General features: G+C 40.5%; 1 protein-coding gene across 3 annotated transcripts in view; it reads left to right on the forward strand.

The window, feature by feature from the left end:
• il1rapl2 (interleukin 1 receptor accessory protein-like 2) overlaps positions 1-2,261 on the forward strand; it is a 451,036-nt gene extending 448,775 nt beyond the window's left edge. For all 3 annotated transcript variants that reach the window (XM_038699673.1, XM_038699671.1, XM_038699672.1), the window contains exon 18: positions 100-2,261. In XM_038699673.1, the coding sequence (XP_038555601.1) occupies positions 100-198 (99 nt within the window). In that variant the 3' untranslated portion in view covers positions 199-2,261. The remainder of the gene's footprint in view (positions 1-99) is intronic.
• Positions 2,262-15,743: the final 13,482 nt, after the last annotated feature.

The following is a 15,743-nucleotide window of genomic DNA, read 5'->3' on the forward strand; positions in this document are numbered from 1 at the left end:
CCCCTGTTTTCTCTTTTTAAGGGTAGATTTGTGCTTGGACGTGTGGTGTGGGGGACATTCCTTCTAATAACTGCTGTTATTGCTGTTTTTTTAATCCAGGTGCCTCAGAGCAGTACGCTTGGGAAGAAGCCAGAACTTCACCTGAACAGCACCTTCGTACCACTCACCAGCAGAGAACTAAGCTCTGACATCTGGTAGAAGGACTGCTCAACTAGTACTGGATTACAGACCGGTTTACAGACGGCTTTTACAATGGCTTTGAACGTGGTGTAGACTGGTTGGTTGACTAGTTTTGATTGGGTTTTTGGACATGTGTATAGCCATAGCTTTCAGGAGGGACTTCTTGCAGACTGCCATTGGACTAGTTTTGGGCTACTTGATCCCATCAGCAGCAGACTGCTTACAGACGGATGTATTCACATTATAAAAGTGATTGTACGCTGGCTTTGGACCTACCAACTGGTTACAGATTGATACAAACTGATATGTAAGATGACCATTGGAAACATGACTGGTCATACCCGTTGGACTGGAGCATAAAGTTTGTAAACTGGTATGGACATGTGGATGTAATAAACTACAACAGGCAATGAACAGGTCCAGGATACCTAAACAATGAGTAGGTATCCACAGACAGGATTACTTGGAGTAGGAGTATTTGTTGAACAAGCTACCAAGTTGGACTTCGGAGCACAAAAAATACAAAGTATTTTGTAATCGGAGTCTGCTCGCACCCCAGCTGTGTATGTGGAAAAAACAGTTGACTTGTCAGCTGCTTAACTACTCGGAAATTTTGGTCGACTGAAAAGTAGCGTAATCTTGGAAATCTTGGAATGTTAGTCAATCCACCTAACTGAGTTCTCAGTATATTGATCTACCTGTTGACTAGGTGGCTTGTCAGTAAACGAGGCAGACTTCAAGCAATGATTTTGGAATACCAGTCCACCTTAAAACAACAAGTCAACCTCTTGAAATACAATTCCCGGGCTAGCTAGCTAGTTAGCTAACTGGTTTGGTTCTTAGAAGCTAAAATGGTTGACTTAAAAGAAATGGAATCCAGCAACAATATTGAAGAAGTGATGCGTAAAGCAATTGCTTAACTTTGTTACTGAGAAAGCACAGAACTTTAGCTGGTGTACATGGAAGCTAGTTGTTAAAACTAGCTAACTAAAAGGCTGTAACTTCTTGAGCTAGGCGGATGCTAAAAGCCACCATGAGACTGCAAACCAGCCTGCTCATCACCTTGTGACCCAGTAATCAGCAACTTGTCAACTCATCAAGAGGTGAACTTGCCAAGAGGTGACATTCCAACTTTTACCACCAAGCGAAAAGCTAAAAGGACTTGGCTTTTTCTATTTGCATGACCACCCATTTAGATAAAAAAGAATAATCAAATAAACATAGATAAAAGAGTAAATGACACAGTCATTTCTCACAGCCTCTTTTAATATGGAGGAGAATAAACATCTTATGTTGATACAGTATATTTGTTTTCTGTCCGACCATGAAGTAATGATAAAAACTGATAAAGGGAAAAAAGGAGGTATCCCTCCAAAAACATTGTTATTATTTATTTTCTTCTGCTTTATTTAAGAGTTTTATCCTTCTAGAAGGTTGGTGATCATGTTTTGGCAGGCTTTGTTTTTAATGTTTGTTTGTTACAATAATCTCTGTACAGCTTCCATAACTTATGCATAGACCTATACAGTACATGGCGGTGATTTGTTCCCTACAATTTCTGTTAATACCCACATTAAGTGTGTGAGATCCAGAGCCCTTGTTTCATGGTTGTATGGCCCAATGGATGGATGGATGGATGGATGGAAAGGACGCTCATGGTAGTACAACCCTGCTATCAGACTGATGTTTTAAACATGTTACTCTGGCAGAGACCATTTCCAGTCAACCAAAGGGGGCTTGACTGCGTACAAGGCCAGATGCCAAGCTGAACCAGACCACATTCTTCTTTGTGAGCTTTAAGAAACCAAGATTATTACCATAATATTTAAGCAAAGTGAATAATGTTTTGAATTTATACAGAGGTACTGTCATTGTCTTATTAGAACCAATGAATTCTGGATATTTGAGATTGTTTGAGACAATAATTACTTATTTGAGTTGTTATATTCGATGGCAATATACAGTATAGTGGTTGTCTTTTGATTTCTGCTCATTTCTTTGACTATTTTTTGGATATATTGGTTGAAATAATTTAACTGAGAGCAAATAAAAATGATATGAGTTGTTTTATACATTTTGGATGCCTGTCGTCTAACGCGATTGTTATTTCTTATTTCCTTTACTTCTCCCCTACATTCACCTTGTCTGTTTTCATTTCCTCTTTCTTGCTAAACCAGAGTCTCTTTGCAATCTGTTTCCTTTCCTTTCTTTCAACCAGGGCTGGACTGGGACAAAAAAACGGCCCTGGCATTTTTGGTCCAGGTGGCCCACCAAAATTGGTCGGACACCCCTCACCAATACACCATCCTTCCATTTAAGGGCTCAGATTAGGGGTGTGAAAAACTTAGCCCATGAGACGTAACATTGCACAAGATTGGGGCCATGACAACAAGACAAGAACATATTTTAATATATTTTAATAGGCCTACTATTTAGGAAAAAAAATGTATTGATGAAATAGTTGATGGGGGGGGGGGGGGGTCCTGCCCCAGAAGATTTTGAGCATTAAACACCTAATTTCCTGCATTCTGGAGACATTTTATGCACCAGGGAAGCACACAATTCAGGTGCCAGGTGACAATTCATTATTTTACATTGCATTGCTTATTGTGCAAATAAACCTTTTTTATAGCATTTTTATTTGTTAATTAACATATCTTAAATCAAGCTTTTTTCCGGACCTTTTTAACAAATGCTTTCAAAAAGTGGTGGATAGCCTACATGTCCCCATCATCCCCAGTGTAAATGACCCTACTCCATGCTTACTGCTTCACATCCACTCTCCACCTGCTCACTTTCTCACTCAGCCCTGTCACTTTGACACTTGCTAACACATGCCTCCTCCACTGCCTGGCAGTGGCCACGGCTCTCCTTAACTCTTTAGTGCCTGAACCTGCAATACGTCGGGTCCTGCAGCTAATGTTGAAGCTACCGCAGCCCCGGTAACAAACATGTCGGTTTTCGCGCATTTGGTGGCAGCCCAAGATTTATTTTTTTAGGGGGTCGTAACGCAAGAAACAGAGCAGAGGGCGTAGGGGTAAGTAAAAAATTGCAGTGAATCTGCAGTGAATGGAAACAAATTGAAGAAGACATTTAAATTATAGAACACGTAAAAGGCATCCAAATCAGTATTAATTAAGAAACCAAATCAGTATTAATTAAGAAACCAAATCAGTATTAATGAAGCACTAGACAATGTGTGGCCTAAAAATAAAGTAATAAATAAACATAATGTTTTGCTAAAAATACACAATCAAATGGAAATAGTAATTGCATGTTATTTCACTACATAAAAACATAGTACTTGAAACTGAAACATCTTGGGAAATATGCTTATTCACCTTCTTTCTGAGTACTGAGCTAGAGCCTGGAGGGCTATTTTTTATTAATTAGCTTACCTTAGCATAAAGACAAAAAGCAGAAAAAGTTTGCTGGTTGTCTCTACCAATTGTATTTTGCTAATTTAATTCCTACATATTCCCTTGTAGACAAAAAAACAAGTTTGGATTAGTGGGGTGGTTTTTAGATGGAGTTATATGTTGTAAACATTTCTAGTCTTTCGCTAAGCTAGGCTAATCGCCTCCCATCTCTAGTTCCCTACTTAACATAAGAGTGCTATCAATCTTCTAATATAACTGAAAAAAAGCAAACAAGCGCATTTCCCAAAATGTTGAACTAAAATATTGGGATTTAATGGCAATTTGTAGATTTCCTGAGGTAAAAAGAAGATGATGTTAGTCATCCAATTAGAGTTTAACCCAAATTAACCCAAATCTCAAATTTAACTTGCAGACATACTGGTTCATTTTCCTTCAACCATTTTGCACAAGAATAAAACAAGTTAAAACTAATGTTGGAAGTTTAAAGTACTGGCCCTTATCACAATACAAAGGGTATGTCCACTACTACCACTTTGTTATTTAATTCACTTATGTAATTCTCTCTTATTATGCTGATGATACACTCCTCTGTTTTCACGTTAGACATATTGACTGAATTAAACATGGCCATATAAACATAATGCTATTATTTGTTTGGAAACTTGACATTCTCTGCTATAAAGCGGCTATTGTTTTTTTAATTCTGTTTTGTAGTAGACTGTAGATGCATGTTATACAATTATTACTAGTGATCAGTTCAATTCTCTTGGCAGGGACGAACATTTCCGGTTTCCCGAGGGGCTGCCTTTCCAAACTTTAAATGTCTAAAAAAAAAATCTATTTGCGCGTATTATAATCAAATATTTTCCACAATCAAACCTCAATGGTCAAACGGTTGTCTGTTCTAAGTTAAGCATTTGGTAACAGGAAAACAATTGTCACATTATTGGTCAGGATAAGTGGGTGACATTTATACATTAACGACATTTCCGACGATGGTGTGTAATACTTATTTTGTCCACTTGGGGGAGCTCAGGTTACATGAGGAAAGCATAGATTAACCCAGAACAATCTTTCCTTGGAAATGGGAATTCAGCCTTAAATTCAAGCTGGATAATTAATAGAGTATAGTATGACATTTCTTTATCATCATTTCTAAAGGAATTGTGTGAGAAAGTATTGTGAACAAGCATTGGTTACACATAAGATGACGGAGTGTCCTTAATCTTGCTGAAAATAAAAACACTGCAAAAGTAACTTATTTAGATTATTTTCAGCACTAATATCAACAACATATAGCAACAAATGCATTGGGTCTTTGGAGACTGCAGTCTTTGGTTATTTAAAGTTCGGCTGTCCTGGGTTATGTCACACTTAGGTGAGACAAGTAGTATCCCTTTGATGGGGTAATGAAACGCAGATCACGGTTAGATGCCACGGTTACATGTGTGTGTGTGGGGGGGGGGGCAGTTTTGATAGGCTGTTCAGGGAAATGCTAATCGCTGGTTAGTGTCCCCTTTTGTCAGTTTAACAGTCAGGCACCGCGTTATCAGCTTCGGAATCCAAAAAAAGCACCAGTTTTACGATCAACAAGGCATAGCACTTAAAAAAAGAAACTTTCCACCCCCCTTCCGTTGGGGTCTCTTTAGCAGTCTGTTGAAGTTGATCTTTAACCCCCCTGCTCCTCTCTGGGAGAGGAAAAGAGGAATTTGGAGTAGCTCCAAATTAATTTAATATAAAATACACAAATCCACACCGTTGTCCCACTACACATGTCCTGTGGTCTAATGAGACCAAGATAAATTTATTTGGTTCAGATGGTGTGTGTGGCAGCAACCAGGTGAGGAGTACAAAGACAAGTGTGTCTTGCCTACAGTCAAGAATGAGTGTCGTGGTCTGGGGCTGCATGAGTGCTGCCGGCACTGGGCAGCTACAGTTCATTGAAGGAGCCATGAATGCCAACATGTACTGTGACATACTGAAGCAGAGCATGATCCCCTCCCTTCGGAGACTGAGCCGCAGGGCAGTATTCCAACATAACGCCCCCAAACACACCTCCAAGACAACCACTGCCTTGCTGAAGAAGCTGAGGGTAAAGGTGTTGGACTGGCTAAGCATGTCCCCAGACCTAAACCTTATTGAGCATCTGTGGGGAATCCTCAAACGGAAGGTGGAGGAGAGCAAGGTCTCTATCATCCACCAGCTCTGTGATGTTGTCATGGAGGAGTGGAAGAGGACTCCAATGTCAACCTGTCCAAGAGGGTTAAGGCAGTGCTGGAAAATAACGGTGGCCACACAAAATATTGGCACTTTACTCACTGTACTTTACATTGTAGTGTCATTTCTTCAGTGTTGTCACATGAAAATATATTATCAAATATTTACAAAAATGTGAGGGGTGTACTCACTTTTGTGAGATACTGTATTTGCAAATGTGTATTAGTCTGGAACTTCTCAGTTCATTTGTGAAAGGGGCGAAGACCAAAATGCCTCTGGTCGCCATTGGATAGACAACTAATCAGAGCAATGATATGTGTGATGCATGCAAGTTGTGGCAGTGCTTGGTCCGTTTTCAAGCAAGAAAAGAATGGCGCCCTGACACAAACCTTCTCAAATTATAGCTCAACAGTACACTTAATGTGTTTACTAAAATGTTTGAGGCAGATAATAAGCAATGAAGTAACAGAATCTTCATTCATATTTGATCTGAGATGTTGTGTTGTGTTGTGTTGCACTGGATAAACATATAGACTAGATGCAGGTTCAGACCTACAACCAATCAGAGCAGCAAAACTGGACCAAAGTTTCCCAGAGGATGAATCCTACTAAGTTCGGTGATCCCCTGACTATTCCAATAGTGCCACCAGTAGGTTAAAGGTTTCTCTTATCCTGTAAAATATCTCAACATCTACTAGGTTGAGTTGGGTCCAACTACAGACCTCCACTCTCAGGCAACCTCCACTGTCAGGCAACCTCCACTGTCAGGCCGGTCAGTTTTTTATGTCCCCACAGGACGTAACGTGATGCATTCTCAGTTGTTTTCGCTACTCTACACATTGCTCTTGGTATATATTTGCCGTCAATAGCTACCGCTGTCAATATTGTACATCTAAATCACACAAATTACAGAATGTTACACGTGTGTAAGTTAGGTTATTTGTCGTTCTACATAGGTAACGTTAGACTACGCCAACGATGGCTGGCGTTAGCTCCTGAAGTAGCAGGATTAGCTTTTTTTTCTCCTTTGGATAACATAAACTACTCATAGACTGTATTTAGCTACAGTGTGTTCGTTTTTTGTAAAGCATTTTGCAAGGGCATAGGTTTGCATTTGTATTAACATGTTGACGACGCTCAGGTTAGTTATTTGAAGATAAAATTATATCGTTTAGATCGTTCGGTGTAGCTTTTCACACTTAATGATAAACAGTGTGCAAAGACTTTGCTGACTGTACGAATTGATCTTAGTTGAATTGAAGTTTATGTACTACGACAGTGTTTCGTACCCTTTCCTGAAGAACGTTACCCCCTTTCCTGCATGATTTAATCTCTCCCTGCTTCAACACAGCTGACTGAGGCAATTCAGGATTCTTTATTAATCCCGCCGGTAATATCTGTTATACTAAACACCCCCACAAAGCTCAAATTGTAGTCCAGTTTCCACAGTTGTCCGTTTTTCCTATTAAATTCAGCTGATTGAAATACCATAGTATATTACTCTTCAAAGGTAAATTATGAATGAGAATTGTGTTGTGTGTGTGTTTCTTTTAAGATGACTGGAAGAGAGGCTAAGGTACACTCTTAATCAACGACGATGTTTTTATACAGTTAGTTGTTGAATGATTGAAGCAATATACAGTGGGCTTTGTTGCTACATTGGCACGTTAAGTGCTAAGTTACGTAGAATAGGCTCAAATCAATATGCTATTTAACATTAAGGAATTGGCCTGCTAGTTTCCCGTTACAATGTTGACTAAAGAATTAAATATAAATCAACAGCAAAAACCCTCCCCCTATGTCTACATGATTAAACTTTATAATTTTTGAATGCGTTTCAAATCGCACGCTTTTATTTTGTAGTTTTTGCATCTATTTCCTGTCCTGACCGGCCTGACAGAGAAGGTCTGCAGTTGGACCCTCTTGACTAGATTAGAGTAGATGTTGAGATGAAAGTTTACTAGACATTTGGGGCCACATTCCTTTGGTTATCCTCTGACTGACTTTCTTTCTAGGGTTACTATGAGATTGTGGTTTTGAGATAAATTTCTTGACAAAGTTTGTTTGGATTGCCATGAAGCAGAACACAAAGATATGTCCATCCTGTTGCCTTTTCCAGATTACTGGATTGATTTTATTGCTTATTTTATTTCATTTACTGTTAATTGTACATGTATGCATATATAGTTATATAAAAGGTACTTATGTATGTGGATTGCCATAAAAACCTACACCTATGTATTGCTAAACATGTGTTTAGTATCCTTTCAGCAACATATACATGTAAACTCTTACAACTTGGGGTGGTGATTCTGAAATTTTGAAAATATCAACATATCAGGCAAATGAAACAATACATACATTCAGTGATGATCAGTTAGGAACAATGATTATAGTGATAGTAAAAGAGAAGAACAATAGAGAAGGAAATGTCATCCAAAGCAAAGCGTGGTTTGGGGTCCTATATGACTACAGGTGCTGGTCATATAAATAGAATATCATCAAAAAGTTGATTTATTTCAGTAATTCCATTCAAAAAGTGAAACTTGTATAATGTATACATTCATTCCACTCAGACTGATATATTTCAAGTGTTCATTCCTTTTAATTTTGATGATTATAACTGGCAACCAATGAAAACCCCAAAATCAGTATCTCAGAAAATTAGAATATTGTGAAAAGGTTCAATATTGAAGACACCTGGTGCCACACTCTAATCAGCTAATTAACTCAAAACACCTGCAAAGGCCTTTAAATGGTCTCTCAGTCTAGTTCTGTAGGCTACACAATCATGGGGAAGACTGCTGACTTGACAGCTGTCCAAAAGACGACCATTGACACCTTGCACAAGGAGGGCAAGACACAAAAGGTCATTGCTAAAGAGGCTGGCTGTTCACAGAGCTCTGTGTCCAAGCACATTAATAGAGAGGCGAAGGGAAGGAAAAGATGTGGTAGAAAAAAGTGTACAAGCAATAGGGATAACCGCACCCTGGAGAGGATTGTGAAACAAAAGCCATTCAAAAATGTGGGGGAGATTCACAAAGAGTGGACTGCAGCTGGATTCAGTGCTTCAAGAACCAACATGCACAGAAGTATGCGAGACATGGGTTTCAGCTGTCGCATTCCTTGTGTCAAGCCACTCTTGAACAAGACACAGCTAAAGACAAAAAGGACTGGACTGCTGCTGAGTGGTCCAAAGTTATGTTCTCTGATGAAAATAAATTTTGCATTTCCTTTGGAAATCCAGGTCCCAGAGTCTGGAGGAAGAGAAGAGAGGCACAGAATCCACGTTGCTTGAAGTCCAGTGTAAAGTTTCCACAGTCAGTGATGGTTTGGGGTGCCATGTCATCTGCTGGTGTTGGTCCACTGTGTTTTTTTAGGTCCAAGGTCAACGCAGCCGTCTACCAGGAAGTTTTAGAGCACTTCATGCTTCCTGCTGCTGACCAACTTTATGTAGATGCAGATTTCATTTTCCAACAGGACTTGGCACCCGCACACAGTGCCAAAGCTACCAGTATCTGGTGTAAGGACCATGGTATCCCTGTTCTTAATTGGCCAGCAAACTCGCCTGACCTTAACCCTATAGAAAACCTATGGGGTATTGTGAAGAGGAAGATGCGATACGCCAGACCCAACAATGCAGAAGAGCTGAAGGCCACTATCAGAGCAACCTGGGCTCTCATAACACCTGAGCAGTGCCACAGACTGATCGACTCCATGCCACGCCGCATTGCTGCAGTAATTCAGGCAAAAGGAGCCCCAACTAAGTATTGAGTGCTGTACATGCTCAAATTTTTCATGTTCATACTTTTCAGTTGGCCAACATTTCTAAAAATCCTTTTTTTGTATTGGTCTTAAGTAATATTCTAATTTTCTGATTTTGGGGTTTTCATTAGTTGTCAGTTATAATCATCAAAATTAAAATGAATGAAAACTTGAAATATATCAGTCTGTGTGGAATGAATGTATACATTATACAACTTTCACTTTTTGAGTGGAATTACTGAAATAAATCAACCTTTTGATGATATTCTAGTTATATGACCAGAACCTGTATGTTGGCTAAGGATCTGCCCATGCTTTCTTCCAATTGTGGCTGTGTGGTTGTAAACCATTCTGCTGTTTTTATAATGTAATTTTCTTGTTGTAGCTTACCCAGATGGTGAGAACGCTTGATTTGTCAAGTGTATAAATGGATCAGACAATATTTTTTCAAACTGTTTCGGTTACATTAGGAAATACAAGCAACAAAGCACTTTAGGTTAGGTGAGGAAAAGATTGTGGTTTCAGATACATGTTGAAAAACACATATCTGAAACTGACTGCTGTGAGTTCCCAAATAGAATCATAACACAGAAACTACAGCCAAGCTAGCAGTTCTGAGGCTGTCCCTATGCACAGCAGTGTTTCGAGCAAATACTAACATTGGCATGCTAACATGTGCACAATGACAATGCTGAAATACTAATACTGGCTGGTATAATGTTTACCATCTAACTTTAGCATTGAAACATGCTATCATTTGCTTATTGGCACAAACGTACAGCTGATGCTGATGGGAATGCCATAAGTTTAACAGGTATTTGGTCATAAACCAAAGTACTTACCATCATCCCAGCCCTGCTGCAGGACAAGCTCTCCCAGCTGAGCGCGCCTGACTCCACCTGCAGGTGGATCATTGACATCCTGACGGACAGGAAGCAGCACGTGAAGATGAGAAAACATATCTCTGATTCTAGGACCATCAGCACCGGATCCCCTTAAGGCTGCATTTCCCCCCCCCCCCTTCTCTTCTCCCTGTACACCAACAGCTGCACCTCCAGTCACCTGTCTGTCAAGCTCCTGAAGTTTGCGGACGACACCACCCTCATTGGGCTCATCTCAGGTGCGGACGAGTCCGCCTATAGGTGGGAGATCGACCATCTGGAGCACTGTCTTCTGGAGCTCAACACCCTGAAGACGGTGAAGATGGTTGTGGACTTCAGAAAGAGCACAGCCCCATCCTCTCCCATCATCCTGTGTGACTCCCCAGTCACCAATGTGGACTCCTTCCACTTCCTGGGCACCATCATCTCCCAGGACCTCAAGTGGGAGCTCAACATCACCTCCCTCACCAAGAAGGCCCAGCAGAGGATGTACTTCCTGCGGCAGCTGAAGAAGTTCAGCCTGCCAAAGACAATGATGGTGCACTTCTACACCGCCATCATTGAGTCCATCCTCACCTCCTCCATCACCATCTGGTACGCTGCTGCCACTGCCAGGTACAAGGGCAGGCTGCAGCGCATCATTCGCTCTAAGAGATTGGCTGTAATCTTCCTTCTCTTCTGGACCTGCACGCCTCGAGGTCTCTGAAGTGAGCAGGAAAGATTGCAGCTGACTCCTCCCACCCCGGACACAAAGTGTTTCAGACTCTCCCCTCTGGCAGGAGGCTGTGGTCCATCAGGACCAAAACCCCTCGCCACAAAAACAGTTTCTTCCCGTCTGCAACTAGCCTCATTAACAAGGCCCGGGTCCCCCACTGACACTCCACCCTTGCAAATGATACAAATGTCTCTGCACATGTAAATATTGTTTCATCTCGTGTCGGGCACAGACCTGGCACATCGCACATATTTGTTGTTGATTGTTGATCTTTGTTGTTGTATATTATTATGTTGTCAGTTTATATATTGATATGTAGACAATATTCTCTTCCGTTGCGTTACTTCTGCACGGCACAGTAGGTTCTCTTCCTGCAGAATTCCTTCGTTTCTTAGTTACTTTCTCAATATTCCTTTTGCTTAACTTTTTCAAATTGCTTAATCTTAGTGCATATAAAATATAAATAAAACCATAATTGCTATCAAACTATGCAGTATTATAAAAGAAGTGCCAGGATAAAATGACTCACGTGACACTAGTATTTTAAACAAACAATAAAACCTCACCTTGCGGTGAATAGGCAACAGTGTCACTGTTGTACTCTTGATTTGTCAAGAGTATAAATGGATCAGACAATATTTTTTCAAGCTGGGCTGTTTCAGTTACATTTGGAAATACAGGCAACAAAAGCACCTTAGGTTAGGTGAGGAAAATATTGTGGTTTCAGATCCGTGTTGAAAAACACGTATCTGAAACCACAATATTTTGATGGCACCAGGATGCACTAAGGGAAGAAGGCAAGCGTCAGAGGCCATCTTTGGGCAATGTTCTGCTGAGAATTCTTGGGCCTGCCATTCATGTGGATGTTACTTTGACATGTACCACCTACCTAAACATTGTTGCAAAGCATGGACACCCTTTCATGGAAAAGTTATTCCCTGATGGCAGTGACCTCCTTCAGCAGGATAATGAGCCCTGCCACAAAGCAAAAATGGTTCAGGAATAGTTTGAGGAACACAGTGTATGGACCAGAACAGTGCTTATGTAAGTCATTAATGGTGGATTAGTTCATCATCTCTATGGCTACAGTGTCATGTTTCAGCAGCAGTTTTAACCTCAGCATAGTCTTCATCCTGGGCTGGTTCTCGGACTGGAGCATATTGGAGGAGTCCAGGACTGGATCAGCCAGAATGTATTCCATGACTTGTGTACCTCAGTTAAAGAAGATATAATGTGTTAGCTGGTTCTTTTAGGAGCTGTTTCCCACTCAGTTTACCAGTTTTACTCTAACACAACCCCATTTAATCTCTAATGTATGTATGTATCACACCTTCCGTCACCCTCACTATAAGGCATTTATTTGGCATACTCCTGTTGCCTTCTCCTACTTTCTGATCCTGCGTTCCACATGGACAATGCTTTCAAATGCTTATATTCTGTTAAAATTACACTTTCTTTCTTTCTATACGTAGTGAAAAAAAAATCACATCTCTTCTATCTGTTGTAATTGCCTCATACAGAGTAGGAATAGGAAAACAGAATCTATTCAACCATTATTCTATGTTTTTGTGGGTCTTCACCATATATCTTTTGCATGCAGCGTATTAAAGGTGAAGAAAAATCCTATCCTACCTATCTCCCACACTATCATTCTTTGCTTGTACAGGTCTTTTACCTAGGGACTCAAACCCTTTCCTTAGATACAGTCATCACTGTAAATCCAGATTGCCACAAACTCTGTGAAAAGTAGTCGACAGCAGAGTCTTCACGGCCCTTTTAAGACTCCAAAATTGCTCGAACAGCAGAGAAACCCCTTTTTCCACTCGGCCCTGCTCAAACCACAAAATGGTTAGAACAGCGGAGAAACCGCTGTTTCTACACGGCCCTGTTCAACCGGTCAAAAAAGCGGCTAGAATCTGCAATAATTTTGCTCGGCCCTGTCAACCAGTTAATAGCGGAGAAAACTTCCCTTGTTATTCTGCTCGGCCCTGTTAACTAACGATCCTCTAAGCATTTAATATGTGTTTGTTGGGAATCCAGTAACATGTACAACATTTTTTTATTTATCTCAGTTACTGTCATAAGGACAACATAGGTCCAACTCTTTTTGAGATGGTAGTGGCAACGGTCTGGGGCGCAGACGGTCGACCCTCCTGTCTCTTAAGTCAGCGAGGTGGAGGCTGAAACACAATACTCCAGGGTGATCAGTCGCCGGGCATCTCAGGTCCTGGACAAACTTTGCCAAACCATTCCACTTCTGATACCAAATGTAATGGAAATTTGTCCTAGTGAGTCTTCTGAAATAAAGAGTCCAACCCAGACGTCTTTAGGGGTTTTATTCTTTGCAAAGGGTCATACAGACATACAGAGTGTTAACAGTCTGTAGAGTGTAAGACAAAGAGCCAGTGAAGAAACAGGTGACTTTATACCATAAGGGTATTACGCAGCTGTCTTAGGGAGGACGGGAGTAGGGACCAACTGCCCTGAGATGAAGGCTCATCAAGGACAGTCAGATATGGAAACCCTCTAATGAGCTACTTTCCCATGGGAACCTTCACCTTGCAGTTATAGCTGCAACATAATAAAATTATCAAACAGCCACACAGTGAAACATGGTTCTATAATAATGCAGCATAAAAGGTAAAACAGTAAACATATATAAAATATCAAATTTCCCCCACAACAGCAACGAATTCAAGGTGTTGACTTGACATCCAAATTCCCCAGATCTCAATCCAATCGAGCAACTGTGGGATATGCTGGACAAACAAGTCCAATCCATTGAGGCTCCACCTCGCAACTTACAGGACTTTATGCCATATACCACAGCGCACTTTCAGAGGTCTAGTGGATGTGTCAGGGCTGTTTTGGTGGCAAAAGGGGGACCTATACAATATTAGTGGTCGTAATGTTGTGGCTAATCGCAGTATATTTTAAGTAGTTAAATATCAGTAGTAAGAACAAAAAATAGCTAGCTGAACAGAATCCAACGAAGGTTAAAATCAAGGGCAACTGGACTTGGTTGAAGCTACTGGAAGACGTTTCGTCCCTTATCCAAAGGACTTCTTCAGTTCTGACTGACTGGCAGGGAAACTCAGCTATTTAACCTCAGTGGGGTCGTTATCTCGGGTCATCGATACCGCTGGTTTGTTAGTGTTCCTTGTTGCTGTGACGACAGTCGTTACAGTCGTTGAGACTACCTGTGGCCAAGACTGAACGACCATCGTTGGTATCTTCACCTGAGGCCAGTAGTGGTTGTTTAGTCTCCCCAATATACAGGTCTGTGCATTCCTCACTGCATTGGACCGCATACACTAGATTGCTTTTCTTGTGTTTGGGTGTGCGGTCTTTGGGGTGTACCAGCATCTGTCTTAGTGTGAGTACATATTCATATAAAGGCTTTCATATAACTTTAAATCTAGTGAGTCACTAATATGTTACTCATAAACCACAAATAACATTACTAGGGAAGTTGTCCTTTATTAACTCAAAATCTTCATGTGTTTCCTGTATTGTGATGCTGACCACATTTTGTCTTATCACTAACGCTGTAGTATGGTGGTTCTCGACCCCCCCCCCCCCCCCCCCCCCGCCCCCCCGTCCATTATCCAGGTCCCTTACCGCCCCCCATCAAAAAAGATGCTGGCTATTTTCCCTGAATATTGTTAATTTATTTTATTTTATTGTTGTTGTTACTATTTTTATTAAAAACATTGAAAAATATAATTGAATGACAAACAACATATTAATTACTTTCCCAGGTAACAAAAAAGCCATGTGAAAATAAGTGAATGTTCCTCCCAGAAACTGTGTGTGAAGCCAGAGACTGTTTTTTTGGATGGGGCACTTAATAAATGTGGGGTATGGGGGTCCTCCCCCAGACGATTTTAAGCATTAAAGACTTAATTTCTGGTAAAATCTCTGCTCCAATTTCTGCTTTTTCTGCACCAATTTATGTTGGAAATTTCTTATTATATAAAGGGAAACACAAAATTCAGGTGGCAGGTGATTCAAAATAAATAAAATTTAATGGAATATAATTTAGTGTGGCTCTCAGGCATTCTTTATTGCTTTTAAATATTTTTCTCCTGTAGATCAACTTATTTAATATCATCCCTGCTGAGTCAACACACATGATTTAGTCTTACCTCCTCTTTTGTGTCTTTTGTGGGGAAGTAACCTATTTAAATGTGTTTGTGGCCCCTTTTCATCTCAGTGATAAATTAATCAGTTTTAATTCAGTTATTGACTGGACTTTATTAGCTCATCTGTTAATAACTTATCATAACTGAGGCAAAGAGAGTGGGGGGCTTCAGTTTTTAACGTTATAGCCTACTGAAACTCCTGTATATGCCAGCTTTGGCACAAACTGTCTGCGACTCACAACGTGAGGTGGGTCCACGTCACTCGCTGGTGTCAGCAGCGAAGTTGCTGTCAGGGTAGGTCAGACAGCGGAATATCCCTCTTGTAAATGTGTAACCCCTGCAATAACAAGACATTCACAGTGTATTATAATAATAAATAATCAAGAGAGTGTCAATTTTCCAGAGTTTACATAGTAAACGCCATGTGGGTAAAATATTAAAGATACTCTGACTTCCCATT

This window comes from Micropterus salmoides, unplaced genomic scaffold (assembly GCF_014851395.1).
Source record: "Micropterus salmoides isolate LMB-PRFRI ecotype aquatic unplaced genomic scaffold, ASM1485139v1 Ms_hic_scaffold_5, whole genome shotgun sequence".
Taxonomy (NCBI): Eukaryota; Metazoa; Chordata; class Actinopteri; order Centrarchiformes; family Centrarchidae; genus Micropterus; species Micropterus salmoides.